Source organism: Crocodylus siamensis, chromosome 4 (assembly GCF_052110815.1).
Source record: "Crocodylus siamensis isolate JL-2025a chromosome 4, ASM5211081v1, whole genome shotgun sequence".
Taxonomy (NCBI): domain Eukaryota; kingdom Metazoa; phylum Chordata; order Crocodylia; family Crocodylidae; genus Crocodylus; species Crocodylus siamensis.
The window spans coordinates 97,360,172-97,377,527 of NC_143398.1; the positions used below are offsets into that span (position 1 = coordinate 97,360,172).

The following is a 17,356-nucleotide window of genomic DNA, read 5'->3' on the forward strand; positions in this document are numbered from 1 at the left end:
GGTATGGCCAGGCTCCCTTTGACTGTAAGAAATTCTCTGCCACTTTAGCTAGGGTCCAGGACAGCTTCCTTTTCCACACCTCAAACTGGAGGACAGTGAGTGTTCAGTAACTATTCCTGGTTAAACCAGGAGGTGACAGGAGGTTCTTTGCCTCCATATTTCTGAACAGGGACTGGGACAACACCCCCACTAGGATTATGGACAGGCTCAGAGGACATGATGCCATGCCTAGGGTCAGGGACGATCTAGTTAGGGAACTCTTGGAGGGTCTGGACGTGTATAAATCACCAGGTCTGGATGCTTCATCCGAGGGTACTGAGGGAATTGGCAGAGGTCATAGCAGGGCCCTGGCACATCTGTATGAGTGCTTGTGGTGCTCTGGCCAGGTCCCAGGGGACTGGAAAAGGGCCAATGTGGTCCCCATTTACAAGAAGGGGAGAAGGGAGGACCTAGGTAACTATAGGCCACTTAGTCTCACCTCGGTCCTTGGGAAGACCTTTGAGAAAATTATCAAGGAGCACATCTGCAAAGGCCCAGCATGGGAGGTAATGCTCAGGGGCAACCAACATGGGTTCACTGCGGGCAGATCCTGCCTAACCTCATTTCCTTTTACAACCAGGTACGAAGTCCTTGGATGAAGGCATTGAGGTAGATGTCGTCTACCTGGACTTCAAGAAGGCCTTTGACACTCTTTCTCACCCCATTTTCATAAAATAACTAGGCGACTGCAGCATTGATGCCTACACAATCAGATGGGTGACAAATTGACTCGATGGTCACACCCAGAGAGTGGTGGTGGATGGGTCATTTTTGACCTGGAGGGACGTGAGCAGTGGAGTCCCCATGGCTCGGTCCTTGGGCCTGTGCTATTCAACATCTTTATCAGCGACTTGGAGGTGGGCGTGGAAAGCATGCTGTCCAAATTCACTGATGACACAAAGATGTGGGGTGAGGTGGGCACACTGGAGAGGAGGGACAGAATCCAGCTAGATCTAGACAGGTTACAGAGGTGGGTGGGTGAGAATAGAATGGAATCGGTGCAGACAAGTGCAACGTATACATCTAGGGAGAAGGAACTGGCAACAAGCCTATAGGCTGGGGAACACCCTTCTCAACAACACAGTGGCTGAAAGGGATCTTGGAGTCATTGTTGAGTCCAGGATGGACATGAGCTGCCAATGCGAGGAAGCGGTCAGTAAGGCTAACCACTCCTTGTCATGCATCTACAGATGCATCAAAAGCAGATCCAGGGAGGTGATCCTTCCCCTCTCTGCAGTGCTGGTCAGGCCACAGTTGGAGTACTGTGTCCAGTTCTGGGTGCCGCACTTCAAGAGGGATGTGGATAACCTTGAAAGGCTCCAGAGGAGGGCCTCTCTCATGGTCAGAGGGCAGCAGGCCAGGCCCTACGAAGATAGACTAAAGGGCCCAAATCTATTCAGCCTCCACAAGAGAAGACTGAGAGGGGATCTGGTGGCCATCTATAAACTCACTGTGGGGACCAGCAGAAAATAGGTGAGGCTGTGTTCCCTTGGCCACCACCTGAGATAACAAGGAATAACGGCCACAAATTGATTGAGAGCAAATTCAGGCTTGATATCAGGAGGCATTACCTTATGGTTAGGGCTGCCAGGCTCTGGAATGGGCTCCCAAGGGAGGTGGTGCTCTCCCCGACCTTGGGGGTCTCCAAAAGAAGGTTGGATAGCTAACTGGCTGGGGTATAATGATTCCAGCACTTGTTCCTGCCCAGGGAGGGGGTCGGACTTGATGATCTGTTCAGGTCCCTTCCAACCCTAGAAACTATGAAACTAGGGAACAGGCAGGTAATAGGGAACACAACCCATTTATGGGGGAAAGGGTTAATATGAGCCTTACCCAGCAGACAACCTTCCCATCCTGTCTGCTTTGTGAATTGTATTCACAGCCCAGCCTAGTCCCCTTTGTGCTGGGATGTCCCACAGGGTTCTCTGTGCGGAGACTCTATCACAGACACCTCTTGCCTTGCCTGCCATCCTGATCAGGGCTGAAAGGAGTTATAATGCCTCTGCATCATTAACATCTTGGTCCTTATTCCTAGTACCCAGACCCTTCCCAGGAGTACCAGACTCCTGTGGCAGAAAGGCGCAGAGACAAGAAGTAACAATCTGTGAGATTTATTGAGGAGTTATAACATAGCATCCTCAGACACAGCTATGAAGCAAACAACCCACTCCTAGAAGCACAGGCTGGCATCTCCTGTTTAGAGCAGATGAAATCCGCACAGGTGTCCCAGGCAGCAGTTTTGCCTCTTTCACCCTCACTGGGCTTAGATTTCTTACTGTGAGGCATCTATGTGCATATCACCCTACAAGGGCTCAACCCTTCCTCCTTCCTCCCCATAGCAGGCATAAAGGCAGATGCTATTTGGAGAGAGACAGGGATTCTCTGTTTGCCTGCTGGTGACAAGCATGGTTTGACTGCCTTCCCCAATGGCAGGCTCTGTTATAGAGCAGGGAAGGATCCTACAGTAAATCAGGCACAGGGGCCCAGAACTGAGAAGTGGGAGTGACAGAGGGAGCTTATAGCTGTTGTGCTTTCTTCTGCCCAGCAGGGGTCACTGTGACACTAACCAAGGCAAATGCAAATCTTGTGGGCAAAGGGTGATTGTAGGGTGTGGGTTACACCCCTGCAGCAAGTCAGACACAGATTTGAGCATCTGCCTGCCTCCAAGGGGTGCTGGCACAAGCTTCAGACAGGATATTCCAAAATACAGGTTTTAAAGCAAAGGCAACAAGTTGAGGGTGAGACGTGGAGTCAGCACGCTGTCCCACAAGGGGCTGCCATAAACTATGGTACAAAAATAAAGATTTAAACTGGAAATTAAAAAGCTGGAGTTGATCACTAGAATGACATCCTGAGGCCTCTGGCTTGTAACAGCTGGAAAATGAGAGAAAGAGCAAAGCCAACGACAGAGAAAATCAAGAATGAAAGGAAACGGGAGAATGGGAAGAAGAATAGAAAAAGGGAGAGAAGAAAGAACAGAAAAGAGAAAGATATGAAAAGGGAGGAAAGAGAGAGAGAGAGGAAGGAAAATCCACATGAGTAAAATACATTGACTCTTAAGAAACTCAAGTCTCACAGCTGAGGAAGAAGAGGCTCCTGAACAGAAGGCAGGAGAGAGCCTGGCAAATACCAGACAGACAATGAATGCCCTAATCATGAAGGGTGCAGGAAGAGGGATTCAGAAACCTCCCATGTGATACAAATCCTGTAAAATCCCTAACAAGAGAGAAGCAATGACTCTTTCCTTTGAGCTCCTTATGGCACCAGCCATCAGCACCGCACGGTCAATGCTTATGAGCTACAGAGCGCTGGGGCATATTTTATGCAGAGCCCAAAAAGTCAGCTGCTCAGTTGCTATGCTTATCTCCAGAACAGTCACCCTGTTGTAGTCTGAGGGGAGATGAGATGACCAGCCTAAGATTTCTTTCAGAGGCAAGTAGCAGTGAGACAGGAAAGATATAGAAATCCTCATGCAAAATATTCTGTCAGCTGTCAAGAAGAGGATTAACAGTAGCTTCTGGGAGAAAGACTTGTGGGATATGTGCATCTATCTGTCTGTCAGTGCCAGGCAGAAATGTGGCACTTCTCCCATTTACAACAGGATAAGTCTTGCCCTTGTTCCCACCCCTCTTAGTTTCTCACAGCTTTGCTCTGCCTTCTGCTGCCAGACCCTTTAGTCCAGAACTGTAAGGCCTGCTCAGAAATAAAGGCACAAACCAAGAAAATCAGGAAAGTTTCACATAAAGAAACAACTCTCCCCACCCTCTACCCCGCCCCAGCTACCTCCACCCCCAAGCTTTACAAACCAAGGCCAGATCCATAAGAGGGGAGGTGAATGTCACACATGCAGAACTCAGATTTGTATCCAAGAGTGCAGATAGGTACCATACCTGCAGAGAAGGAAAAGTGAGGAGCAGGAAGAGACGGGGTCCTGACTGGGGAGCACGCAGGATCAGAGGCTGGGGAGGTGAGGTATGGGAACGTAGGTGCATGGGAAGAAGCGATGAGGGTGAAGGGGACTGAGGAGCAGAAATCTTGAGGGAAGGCAGTGTGGAGAGGAGGGAGTGGCATCCCCGTGGGCAGGATGAGAGCAGTGGAAAGAAGCAGGAAGAGAGGGAGTCCGCAGGGAGAAAGAATTAGTGGAATCCTGAGTAGATGAATGTGCTGCAAATAAAAATAAAAAATTAAGTTAAATAGAAAGCAGCAGCCAGGGTAACAGAGCTCCCACTGAACCCTCAGCCCCAGTGTGCCTCCTGCTCCCTGCAGTGATTCCCCCAGCCCCTTCCCTAGTGCTTCCCTGACACTAGCTGTGCAGACTCTCACCAGAAGGGAATGGACGGCTTTATGCTCGGGTATTTATTATTATCATTTTCCTCAGGAATTTGCTGCACCTTTCTCCTCTGCTTCTGCCTCTGCCTCTGCCTCCTCCTCCTGCTCTTCCTCCTCTGGATCCTCCTCTGTGCTCTGCGTCCCAGCATGCAGTACAAAGGGAAGAAAGAGCGGAGACACTTGCAAGATGAGCCACGGTGATTCTTGCTCAAGCACCAGGCCTTAATGTAGTGGTCATATTTGGGCCCAAGAGAGAATTTCTCTAAACAGCTTAAAGATCTTTGGAGGTGGTTGGGGGCAGGAGGGAATTCACTGATCTCCAGAGCACAGGATCTATCCCATGTAAAAATGCAGATGGTTGTCAGGTACTGAGAGAACTTGGTTCTTGCTATGGTCTACTGCCTACCAAGAAAGTTTCTCCCCTTCCTCTCCTGCCAGAAGGTGAATAGGGAACTTCCTCCTATTTCCACATATTGGAACTCATTGGAGGAAACATTCCTCCTCCTGCATAAAAAAGCTGGTAGACTTGGTCAGTAAACAGGTGCCTGCTGCAAAGCATTCTGAGGATTCACATGCTTGCAGGACTGAGGACAGCAACACACTCACTATGGGCACAATGAGAAGGGATATCAAATAGGCATGAGAAAGTCGCAGGTACCTTGTTACAGTGATTTACCACATATACAAGGTCCTGTTTGGTAGCAGATGATGGCACTTCATGACCTTGAAAAAGGGACTGGCTATGACATTTCACCACCTGGTTAACTCACAGCTGAAGTTGACAGAGGAAAGAGAAAGAAGACGCTCTTATGGTGATGAAGATAAGCCATTAACAGGGAGGGTGACATAAAAGTTAGTCTCACCTTAACCTTGCGGCTGGGCTCAGAGCTCAGGCCATTGGGAGAACTGTATAGCTCTTTGGAGACCACACACAAGAACTCTGTTTGGTCCTCATTCCCATAGTTATAGGATGAACCAATATTCACCAGCTGGAAAGAAAAAGGAAGGGAAGATTACACACATTCATTGCTATATGGCCACTGTTCTCTGGGGAAAAGCCTTCAGGCAAGCACTGAGTTAAACCTCTGTGTATGAATCCTGCTAATACGTCCCAGTAGCTGGGAACAAAAGAAAGGCTAAGACATGAAGAACTGGGAATGGAACCTGCAGAAATGCAGAGAACTTTATCCTCAGATGCACAGGGTCCTCCCAACTCCCCATGAAGAGGTGACAGGGAGAGGGGCACTCCCTGACAGCATCCCAGGTTGTTTCAGGTGAGTGAACTGTCCTGGAAGGGAGTGTGCATTCTGGCACCTTGGGGTTATGGCTTATTTCCCTTTGCAAACAATATACTCCTACCTAGGCCACACATATTCTGCCCATACCTGCTCAAAACGCCAGCCATCTGACATGGTGGAAACCATCTGAGTGAGCTCTTCTTCCTGGCACTGCAGTACCCGGTACACATGTTTTGGTGGAACCTGGGAGCAAAGTGAAGGGTTTATTAAAAGCATGTTGCTGACAGATCCTTCCTGTGAGGCAGATGTTCCATCAGAAAATAAAGCAAAATGGTTCTCTGGTTTTAAGACACCATATTGGAACAAAAACTAACACCATTGTGGCTAATAAGGAGAGAAAGACCTGTGGCTCAACTTCATACTGCCTAGTCCTTGGAGGGCCTGGAATGAGGACAGAAAAGGAGAGTGGTTTCTATGGTGGGGAGGGAGCAGACCGCAGATGCAGCAGAAAAGCACCTGTATTAAATCCACACAATGCAGGGGAGAATCCAGCACTCAGCAGAGACCACACTCTTCGATATGGGAAATCTGCAATTGTTACTAACATTAATGAAAGTCACCTATATAGTGCCATAGATGCCCACTTACAAGCAGTCAGCACATTCCCTATCCCACAGGGGTGTACAACCTAAGTCATATGAGGCAAAAAGCAGCACAAGATAAGGCACAGGACAACTATTCAAAGAAAGAGGGTAGGGTGGTATTACTGGCAAGGAGCAGCAGTGTATCTGCCACAGGGTGCCTGTGTGATTGTGGGCAAAGCACCTAATCTCTCTGTGTCCCAGTTTCCAGCCTGCAAAAGGAAGATGATAATCCAGCCTTTCTCTCACCCTTTCTCTTGTCTATTTGGATTATATATCCTTTGGGGCAGGGACTGTCCCTGTGTTTGTATAATACCTACTAAAGTAGGACCCCAACGTCAATATGAAAGTCTTGGTGACATTTTAATGCATATTACCACCATTATTTATTAATGTTGTTGTTATTAGCAGAATTTTTGTTGTTGTTGTTGTTGTTGTTATTTATTAAGAAACAGAAAGTATTAAAGGAGATCTTGAAAGAGGTGAGCAGGGTGAGAGATGGAGAAGTCAGGATCAGTGATTTCCTTTCCACAGCTACCCCTCTGCCTAATGCCATGACACTTCAGTGACTCCCCCAACATATCCCTCTGCCTTCCCTCATGCTAACACCTCAGTGATTCCTCACTGATCTCCTCCTGCCTCCTACAGTGGCAGCACACTAAAGGGAATGAGCTGACTACTTTCTGAACAGACAGAGGCCCAGCAGACATTATACCTTCAACACACCAGCTCTTTCATATATTGAACAAGCTCTTATGGTTAGTGCTCTGACTGAAGGTTGATGATATAATATCTTCACAGACCAGACAAATGCCACATCCAGTGCCACCTATGGGCTAAGAAAACAGGACCAAGTTATTGTAGTTAAGTGGAGGTATCGTTCAGGGGAGATTTCAGGACATGGAATTTAGCTTGTTAACTCTATTCAGTGGAGTCATCCCTGTGTTTCTACTGCATGATTCAAGCATTTCTCCCATTACTACTCCTGGTTCTTCTTTCTTCCTCATCTCCACCTTCTGTCTCTTTCTCTCCCCATACCTGTGTTACTGTGTAGTCCTTCTCCTCCAGTCTGTCCTTGATTATTCTGATTAAAGGGCCGATGTTATAGAACTCAGCTTCTTCCAGAACCCCTAGAAATAAAGGCACAGACAGCACAAAAGGCACATGGATGAGCTGCTCTATTTTCTTATTGGCTTATTTTCTCTATTTCTCAGTCCCATTTGGCATCTCCAAGAATTCAGATCCATCAACCAGGAACTCCTCCTACATGAAGAGGTTTGGGCTGTTTGGAAGCTCCTACACCTGGTATTGAATTCAGACTCCCCTGATTACTGGACCATGGGAAGAGGTAGTGGCCTGAACTGAACCCCAGCTCCCTGGTTACCATTCACAGATTCATAGATGCTAGGGTCAGAAGGGTCCTCAACAGAACATCGAGTCCGACCCACTGCCCTGGGCAGTAAAGAGTGCTGGGATCAGATGACCCAAGCCAGATGCCTATCCAGCCTTCTCCTAAAGACCTCCAAGGTAGGGGAGAGCACGACCTTCCTTGAAAGCCTGTTCCAAATTCTGGCCACCCTCACCATAGTTTCATAGTTTCATAGTTTGTAGGGTCAGAAGGGACCTGAGCAGATCATCTAGTCCAACCCCTGCCATGGCAGGAAAGAATACTGGGGTCAAATGACCCCAGCAAGATGTTCATCTAACCTCCTCTTAAACACCCCCAGGGTAGGAGCCTGCACCACTTCTCTTGGAAGCTGGTTCCAGACCCTAGCCGCCCTGACTGTGAAGTAGCGCCTCCTGATATCTAACCTAAATCTACCCTCTGCCAGCTTGTGACCGTTATTCCTGGTCACTCCTGGCGGTGCTTGGGGAAACAGTGACTTCCCCAATGCCTGCTGATCCCCCCTGACTAGTTTATAACAGGCCACAAGATCCCCCTCAGCCTTCTCTTTTGGAGGCTGAACAGGTTCAGATCCCGCAGCCTGTCCTCATAGGGCCTGCCCTGTTGTCCCCTGATCATATGAGTGGCCCTCCTCTGGACCCTCTCCATGCTGTTGACATCCCTCTTGAAGTGCGGCACCCAGAATTGGACGCAATACTCCAGCTGCGGCCTGACCAGTGCCCCATAGAGGGAGGGGGAGGATCACCTCCTTGGACCTACTCGAGATGCATCTGTGGATGCATGCCAAGGTGCGGTTGGCCTTCCTGACTGCCTCTCCACACTGCCGGCCCATGTTCATCTTGGAGTCAATGATGACCCCCAGATCCCTTTCCGCCTCCGTGCTGATAAGGGGGGAGTTCCCCAACCTGTAGGTATGGTGCCGGTTGTTCCTCCCGAGGTGCATCACCTTGCACTTGTCTGTGTTGAAACCCATCCTATTCTCATCCGCCCACCCTTGTAACCTGTCGAGGTCTGATTGTAGCCTGTTGCATCTTTCCAATGTACCCACGTCCCCCCACATCTTAGTGTCATCAGCAAATTTGAACAGGGTGCTTTTTACCCCCTCATCCAAATCGCTGATGAAGATGTTGAACAGTGCGGGCCCGAGGAAGTTCTTCCTGATGTCCAGCTTAAATCTGCTCTGTCAGTTTGCAACCATTGTTCCTTGTTACCCCAAGAGGCGCCCTGGTGAAGAGAGCATCTCCGATCCCTTTCTGCACCCCTCTAATGAATTTGTAGATGGCCACAATATCACCTCTCAGCCTTCTCCTGCGGAGGCTGAAGAGATCCAGTTCCCTTAGTCTCTCCTCATAGGGCTTGGCTTGCAAACCCTTAACCATATGAGTGGCCCTTCTCTGAATCCTCTTGAGGTTATGCACATCTTTCTTAAAGTACAGCACCCATGTGATCATGTTTGGATCTGTTCGTCATGCATCTCCTAATGCATGATAAAGTGTAGTTAGCTTTGCTGATGATTTCATCACACTGATGACACATGTTCATCTTGGAGTCCTCTATGACTCCAAGATCCCTTTCCACTTCTGTGCTGCTGAAAGGGCCATTCCCCAGTCAGTAGATGTGCTGGATATTTTTACACCCCAGGGGCAGCTCTCTGCATTTGTCCTTGTACTGCATCCTGTTGTGTTCTGTCCACTTTTCCAACCTGTCCATGTCCACCTGCAATCGTTCCCTACCCTCCGGTATGTTCACTTCACCCCACAATTCAGTATCATCTGCAAACTTGGACAGAGTACACTTCACACCCATATCCAAGTCACTGATGAAGACATTGAAGAGTACAGGTTCAAGAACTGAGCCCTGGAGGCCCCACTGCCCACGTCCTTCCAGGTCAATACTGACCTGTCCACCACCACTCTCTGGGAATACCCCCCTATCCTGCTGTGATTCCAGAAAGGGGGCACTGTTCACTGAGCTCTGAACCCAGGCCCACTGCTCACTTTTCCAGGGAGAGAAAGGCTCTCACTATGGGGTACACAACTTGCTCCCTCTGATTTACTGACTGAGGAGATTGATTATAAGGCCCTGGCTACATTTCTGAGGGCTTCACTTCGGCCCTTGGTTACTATCCTGTGGGCTTCATTCAGCTTCTGAATACAGACACTCTCAGCTTCTCTTCTGCAGAGTTCTATACACTTAAGAGTGAGACCTGATTTCACTCCCTGTCATTGTTCTGGGACTACAGGAATTTGAGTTTTCCCATCTGGTCCCTGTCCTCAGTGACCTTTGTCTTGCTGATCTCAGAACTGAATTGTGCTTCACCTCAAAGCAGACCAACAAAGATTTGTGTTTCACTTTAAGCTACCGTGTTTGCATCTGGCCCCTCTCCTGAGACCCATGTGATCATGTTTGCTAACAGGCCTGTGGGAGAGGGTAGGCAGGGGGCATGGTACCTAATGGGTCCACAAGGGGCAATGATGTCTCAGAAACAACCTTCACAGATTCCCTGGTCAGTATGCAGACATAGCAGGAAAGTGAGATTTGTCTGACCCCACCCTTCCCACTTCGACCCACTCAGAGCTTTTCATCCTCCTACCTTCCTAGTGGAAGAAGTGAAATGGTGAGAAGGGACTGAGTGATAAAGCAGTCTCAGCCAAACAGGGCTCAAACCCTGTGGGGTTGCACTGGAGAAGGCCACCTCCATCCTATTTGATAATTCAGCAGGGAACTTACTGTCCCAATGACCAGTGACCTTGCTGCTCCTTTCCCATCTCCTCCCACCCCCCTTAACTGCAACAGCCCACTTCAACCAGTGGAGCAGTGGTGAGGACACCAGCTTGTTCAAGAATCTACTCAAACTGGGCTTCCCTCACCATCCTAGTGGGCACTTCCTCCCAACCACTTATTCAGTGTATCAAATGAAGACTGACCCATTTTCAGGATAGCAGAATGGAATGAGGTCAGGGAATTAGGGCAAACAGCATGTAATGTAACCCACTTCCAGCAGCAGGGAGAGGTGTTAAGAAGGAAGTTTGGGGTTTCTAAGACTTACCCTCTTCAGCCATATCTTTATCCAGTACCAGCTTGCCATGACGGAGAAAATTCAGGATAGGTCCAAAGTATGTGGGGTCCCGGTCTATGAGGTAGGCACCAGTCTCATCCTAACCACAGAGACAAGCCAACGTAGGAAAAATTTGCAAGGGAAACTTGTCCCCATCCCTGACAGCACTATGCAATGAACAGTAATAACATAATCATTTTAGTAACAATATATGATATTTCTATGGCTCTTTTGATCCAGTAGTAAAGGCGTGGCAATGGAACTGGGTTCAGTTCTCTTGGCTATGCAATCTTGGGAAATTTACCACAATCTCTCTGTGCCTCAGCTTCCCTATGAAAGATAAAGATGATGCTATCTCCCTTCCTTAAGTGATTTGAGATGAAGAAAAACATAAGCATTAGGCCCCTTAAATCCTTCCAAATCACATAGGCATACAGTACCACATGGAAAAACAGCCACATCTGAGTGAAAGGCTGCTGGTAAATGCTGTAGACAACAGCACTACAAATACACAAGCTCAGGGACTTTGGCAAAGTCAGCATCAAAGCCAAGCAGCCCATCAGGCCAACACAGTTAAAGCACTCCAGTTTCTGCAGCCAACAGAGGGTCATTACATTCAGCTGCTTCTGGCTCCCCTGCCTAAACGAACAAGTACGTATTTACAGCTGGTTCAACAGGAACAGATGCCAGCACAAGTCCAGCATGAGGCTCAAACGCACAGCTTCAAGTTCATAGCAAGATGCCTTAACTACTATGTCATCATACTTTGCTTGGCAAAGCATGCTGGGTCAAAACAGTACCCAGGATTTTTAATGTTCATACAGAGCAAGCGGGACCTTGATTGTAAAGGTCTCGGTATCCTAAGCTCAGCCCTGCAGCAAAAGGGACAATACTCTTACTTTTTCTCCCTCAGATAAACTGAAAGGATCTAGGAAAATCCCACACAGATTTGAGCTGATGGGCTTCCTGACATTTCAGGCAAACTCCCTCCAGACTCCCCCTTCTGATTAATGAGGCTTTCTGGGAGTTTTACGACATATCCCTGTCAGTAACAGCAAGAATCAAAAATAAAAAGTCGGGGACTCTCCACTCAGCATGGCTCCTACCTTGACAGTCCGCATGAAGGCAAGGTGGATGGGAAGCTCTTAATTTTGGCAAAGCTATTTCTCCTGTCAGGCTTCAGCTTAAAGTCTGAGCCAAGCAGTGGCTCAAAGCTAGGGCACTTCAGGCGGAGTAGTGACAGCATAAGAAAACAGAGCCTCTCAGGAGTCGCTGATAGTTCTGGTGCAGAAGACAAGTGTTATGCCACATGTTAAGACAGCTGCATGGCACTAAAAAGAGAAAACCAGGGGATCCAGGGAGGGATGGAGGTCGCTCCATCAAATTACTTCTGCCTCTCCGCAGCTGCAGAGTTGCTGTGCAGTCCCTGCCATCAGCCTGGCTCCATCCCTTTCTCTCCTATTCCTGCACCTAACCTTCCTCTGCCCATGTGCTCCTTTCTCTCTCTCCTCTTTTCCTCGTGCCCCCCAGCCCAGCCTGTGCAGAGCTTTGTCTCTCCCTCAGGGGTCCCTTTCTTCCCAGGTGGGTACAAGAAGAAGGCAGAACACAACCGCACACACGCACGCACACACGATGCCAGGCAGAAAGCTAACCCCTCAGGGCAGGTGCCAGCCTGATGCTTACCCGGTCTGACTGCAGCTCCTTCCCCTGGCACAAGCGGCACAGGAATGATTTCTGTTCCCGGCACAGGGTCTGCCTCGTGGTTAGGAAAATGGTGCCCCCAACATTCAGCCGTACCCACTTGCCCCTGCTGCTGGTGGCAGGGGGAGGCTGGTGAGTTTCCCAAGCATAAGAAACCCTGTCTGCCCGTTGCATTTCCTCCCTTCCTTCCATCCTCATCTCTCCCTCTCTCTGCCTCTCTGTCCCTCCCCTGCTCCTAAGCTAAAGAAACCAGGGCAGGTATTGGACACTGGAGGATTCTGGGAGCTGTAGTTCCTGTGGTGGCCTGCACCCCAGAGGTGGCTGTATTTCAGTGGTGCTGTACGTACAGGGCTTCTTAAATGCTATGGGATCTTTTGGGAAATTGGATGCTGTATGAATGTTGTACCTACTGTTCTTGGTGAGTGGCACAAGAAGCAAAAGTGAGATCCGCAGTCTGAACCACTGCTATCATTCAGAGGGCATTAGAATCATGGTTTTTGCTTAGAGCCCTTCTCTAATTTTTATGAGTGTACTTGCTATACAGCACTTTGAAGATGCAAAGTAGTATGTAAAAAAACTTTAACTGTCAGGTGAGTGACATCCTCTGAAAATGGGCACATAGGAATTCTGGGGACTGTAGTTTTCCATGTCCCACCTGTGATCTGTGGACTTGGGAGATGCTGAGCAGTGCCGCGTAACACATCCCAGTAACCCTGCTGCGGGACACCAAAGGATTCTGGAAGCTGGCCTCCAGACCTGGGTCACACATGCAGTTTGCTTTAAATGGATGAGAAAACTGCTCTGTGCCCATCCGCCAAATAGTGTTAACAGACACCTTTCCTGTTCCTGATTCCCCAAACAAGTGTCTGACTGCTATCTCAGTCACTGCAGTGCTGTTGAAGTAGAGAAGTTGGACAATTTCCTTCTTTGAAGTGGGTGTTTTTAAGAGTGGGGAATCAGCCTTCAGCAGCAAAGCCCAAGTTCTTTATATTTCTCTCTGACTCAGAACAGCCATCTAGATATCTACTTGGCAAATTTTCCTAATCTGCTACCCTTCCAACACCTCTAAATCTGCCTGGCAGAGACTCCTTCATGGGGGAGGAAGGAAAATGAGTCTCCATGTTCACTTAGTCACAGGGCTTTGCTGCTAACACACACACACACACACACTTCAATGTAACTCTGGAATGAATTAGCACCTTCTAAAAGCTTCTACCTCTAGCTCTTCTGAATGCCCCATTCTAGGCAGTGGTTGTGGAAAAGAAAAGACCAACTTCATCAGCAATTTAGTTGCATGGATTCCATGCCTTCAGCAAAACACGAATGCTTTATCCCACAACCCAGCATCTACCACACCCAACTAACCAACTACAGCCACGCCTGCCAATCTTTCAAACTGTATTCATATCCGGAAGAAAAATGCTGATTGCTTCCCTCCCTCAGCCTGAAAGTCCATATCTTCTCTTATCTCTTTTCCAAATAGGTTTCTGACCTTTGACAGTGCAACACACAGAATACAACAGCTTAGGCATTTTAATTTATCATGTCCAAATGTGTTGCCTTTACAGTCCCGGCTGTTGCTTCACCATGATATCCATGCTTTAGCTTTTGTTCTAATCAAGGATATGCATCTATATATTAATAACAGTGTTTGCAGGAATGGTGCTCAACCTTTTTAAGGCACCTTTTGGAAAATACTGGCTTTTAGTTTTCATTTCATTTTTGAGTATAGAAAAATAATAGAGCCATTTTTCTGTTGCAAAGAAATCATATAGACCATAGCAGGTCGGAATGTTTTTAACTTTATGGATACCTATTTGAAATCGCTGGGTTTATCTTGTGAATCATTCTTGTACACCTAACAGTGCTAACTTTGTGTGGCACCCTACAACACCCTTGAAAGAAACTCACCATGCTCAAGGGTGCCATCATTGCCTTAGGCCCTTTTGCTGATGTAATCGGGCACTGTAGCAGGTGCCTGCTACTGATAGTAGGAATAATAGTACTAAAGGCAGCAGGACACTAGGGTGCCTGCTACTGAATAGTAGTAAATGGGCTCAGCTGCCACTCACCAGGGCAGCAGGTGGAAGTTGCTATGGCAACAGAGTGGGTCAGCTGACTGCCAGGGGGCAGGACCTGGCCTTTATAAGCAGAGCAGGCTGGGGCTAGAGGTCAGTTCTCTTGCTGGTAGTTTGGGAGAAGCTCTGTGTGAGCAAGCTGAGCAGAACATTAGAGAAGTTTGGTGGCTGAAGAGCAGCTGCTTGGCAGTACTGGGTGGAGGAGACCCTGATAAGGAGATATGTGAGAGTGTGAGCCAGGTTTTGCCTGGAACTGATGTTGGAGCCCTGGAGGGAGGGGGTTTTCCATGGTGCTGGAAGTTGTGTTGGAATCCTGGGGGGGGGGGGGGGACTTCTGTTGTGCTTGGGAGTTATGTTGTAACCCCGGAAGGGGAGATTTTGGGTTCAGTTATTGTTAAGACTGGAGGACTGGGTGAGGCTGTAGGGGTGGAGAGGCCACAAGGGGAGCTCCCCAGTAGAAGGGGGGTTCTTAGTGCTGCAGGGGTGCTGTGTTTTGGGGTGTCCTGACCCTGGCACAGCGTGGGCAGCTTTGGGAAGAGCTCAGTGTTGTGCATAGGCCTGAAGAGGTGGGTCTGGGGGCCAGGTAAAGCTAAGGCTGCCTGAGCCCCAGTTGGCAGAAGCCCCAGTGGGGCATAGGACTCTAAAAGGGGTCTGGGGCCAGGTAAGGCTGAGACCGCCTGAGTGGGGGGGGGAGCCTCCCATTAAATATTTACCAACAAGACGTGGCGGGCGAGACAGGGTGCATTCAAGACCTGAGTTAGCATGGGTGGGGAGGTCAAAGCACCCCTGGAGGCTGTCCTGCCACAGGCACCAAACCCCTTTAAAGTCATGTTGCAGTGGTAGATGTTAATATCTGAACAGAAATCACAGGCCTGACTGTTTGCCTTCAAGGTGTTTGCAAAATTGGGCTGTGCTTTTCAGGACAGCCAGTAGTGTATTGGGTAAGCATGGGCAGACTAGCATTACTTTGGGCTATACTGATTGCTCTAGGATAGTTTGTGAGGAAATTAAGGGATTAAATAGTGAAGAAATTATGTTCTGGGAAGAAGAGAGAAGGTGGGAGGGGCAGAAAGCAGGACCAGGGAATTGTAGGACTGCTACTCAAGGATTTCCTGTGCTTATTAGGCCTGTGCAAGTTGGCAGCGATCCGATCTGGCTTCAGATCTGGCCGCTTCGGCTGGCCACGATCTGATCCGGAGCTCGGGACCAGGTTTCTGCCTCGATTCAGCTGACGCTTCGGAGCTGCCTGGGAGATCTGGCCATAGGGTATAATGGGGAATCAATGAAATATCTATGACTTTGTTTTCTGTCTGATTTGGATTAAACTTGTAGGGATGGTAGCCTCTGCTGAGGGCATGAAATCTGCCAAGTTACAAGAAGATCAGTGCAGGGGTTTGGGAGGAACTGTACCCCAAATTCTTGTAACGCATAGATGTGACAGGAGTTTGGCTTTCAACATGGACATTGAAATGGCAAGGCTGGTAACTGAGGCCACAAAGCCTGCCAAGCTTCAAGGAGATCAGTGCAGGGGTTTGGGGTGAACTGCCCCTCAAGCTGTGGACAAGCAAAACTCAAGCCATGGGTAACACTGCATGTGCTAAGGCGCGGCGGGGTGACAGCTGCAGGAATGGTGGCCCCTGCTGTGATGCCTGCCAGCTGTCAAGGACACTAGTGCATGGGGCCCTGCACCCCTACCTGCTGACAGACCAAACTCATACCAAAACTGTCTGTCTTGGGGCAGTTGATTGTCTGTATTGAGTCTTTCCACTCCTCAGCCTGGTTTTGTAGGTGGTAATTGATGCTTGTTAAGTTGTGTAGTAGCTAGGTCCTGTGTATTGAGCTGGGCCCTGAGACCCTGGTCCCATGGTTGATTGATTGGTAACTGGTAACACAGCAGCTTAGCAGCCAGGTCTGCAGGGGTGTCTCTTTCCTGCCCCAAGCCACAGTCAGTCCCACAAGCACCCATGGCACCAGTTTTGCTTGTCCTCAGCTTGAGGGGCAGTCCACCCACCCCCCCCCCCAAACCCCTGCACTGATTTTCTTGGAACTTAGCAAGATTTGTGGCCTCAGCAAGAGCTACCAGCCCTGCAGTTTTGACTCTCCTGTGTTGTAACACAGACATCACAAGTTTTGCTTTCAAGAATTTGAGGTACAGTTGCCCCTAAACCCCTGCACCGCTCTTCTTGAAACTTGGCAGGATTCATCTTCTCAGCAGAGTCTACGATCTCAGAAAAATTCATCCAAATTGGACAAAAAACAACAAAGTTATAGATATTTTATTGTTTTCCCCATTATACCCCATGGCCGGATCTCTGAGGCAGCTCTGAAGTGTTTCCAGAAGCCAAGCAAGGCAGTGCTGTGACCCAGATGTGCTGCTTTAGACCCCAAAGCATCTCCAGATCTAAAGCTCTGTCCAAAGCTTTGCACAGCCCTAGTGCTTATCCACTGTAGGATGTGGCTACAGGGTGACTACACTGAAAAATTAGGCTTGACTGCATGTCTGGAGTTTGGGGACCCATGAGTACTGGGAGCTGACTACTGAGGTTCTGAATGTGTCTGGTTAGGGAGCATGGACATGTATATCTGGGCTTGCCCAAACTATTGGCACATGTGTATCCAGATGTATGATGGGGTGGAAATGAAGAAAGCAAGCCAGCAGCACCCTGATCTGCTAAGTGAGCACAGACTCTGGTTATTTGGCTCTTGAGATGACACCAATTCTAAGTTGTTGCTTCTCTATAGAGTTGGGAGATGGGCTCTTTTAAACGACTTTGAGAGAGGCTGTGAATTAAAAAGAGATGCTGATGAGGCCATGTGTGGTACCTGTCCCCTTCACTGGCAGGGAAGGCAGTGGAAGCCTTTGCCAA

General features: G+C 48.7%; 1 protein-coding gene across 4 annotated transcripts; it reads right to left on the reverse strand.

Moving 5' to 3' along the window:
- Positions 1-1,638: 1,638 nt before the first annotated feature.
- On the reverse strand, positions 1,639-12,609 carry KCTD17 (potassium channel tetramerization domain containing 17). 4 transcript variants are annotated; one of them, XR_016441835.1, is made up of 7 exons: positions 12,394-12,609; positions 10,702-10,810; positions 7,286-7,377; positions 5,754-5,849; positions 5,232-5,357; positions 4,363-4,503; positions 4,067-4,203 (listed from the first exon to the last, which is right to left on the reverse strand). XR_016441835.1 is itself a non-coding variant. In XM_090043088.1 (6 exons), exons 1-6 carry the CDS (start codon positions 12,607-12,609, stop codon positions 3,838-3,840), a joined length of 1,005 nt encoding a protein of 334 aa, XP_089899214.1. In that variant the 3' UTR covers positions 1,639-3,837. The 4 variants fall into 4 exon arrangements, 3 of the variants coding, with proteins under 3 accessions (XP_089899214.1, XP_089899216.1, XP_089899215.1); XM_090043088.1 differs by lacking the exon at positions 4,363-4,503 and having other exon boundaries at positions 1,639-4,203; XM_090043090.1 differs by having other exon boundaries at positions 4,061-4,503.
- Between the last annotated feature and the right edge of the window lie 4,747 nt (positions 12,610-17,356).

Bases quoted from the DNA above. Each gene is read 5' to 3' on its own strand.
- KCTD17 (XM_090043088.1), bottom strand. From the start codon at position 12,609: ATGAGGATGGAAGGAAGGGAGGAAATGCAACGGGCAGACAGGGTTTCT. The intron at 7,378-10,701 runs GTAAGTCTTAGA...CTTTATTTCTAG, and splicing joins TAAAGATATGGCTGAAGAGG to GGGTTCTGGAAGAAGCTGAG. The intron at 4,204-5,231 runs GTGAGACTAACT...TTTTATTTGCAG, and splicing joins AGCCCAGCCGCAAGGTTAAG to CACATTCATCTACTCAGGAT.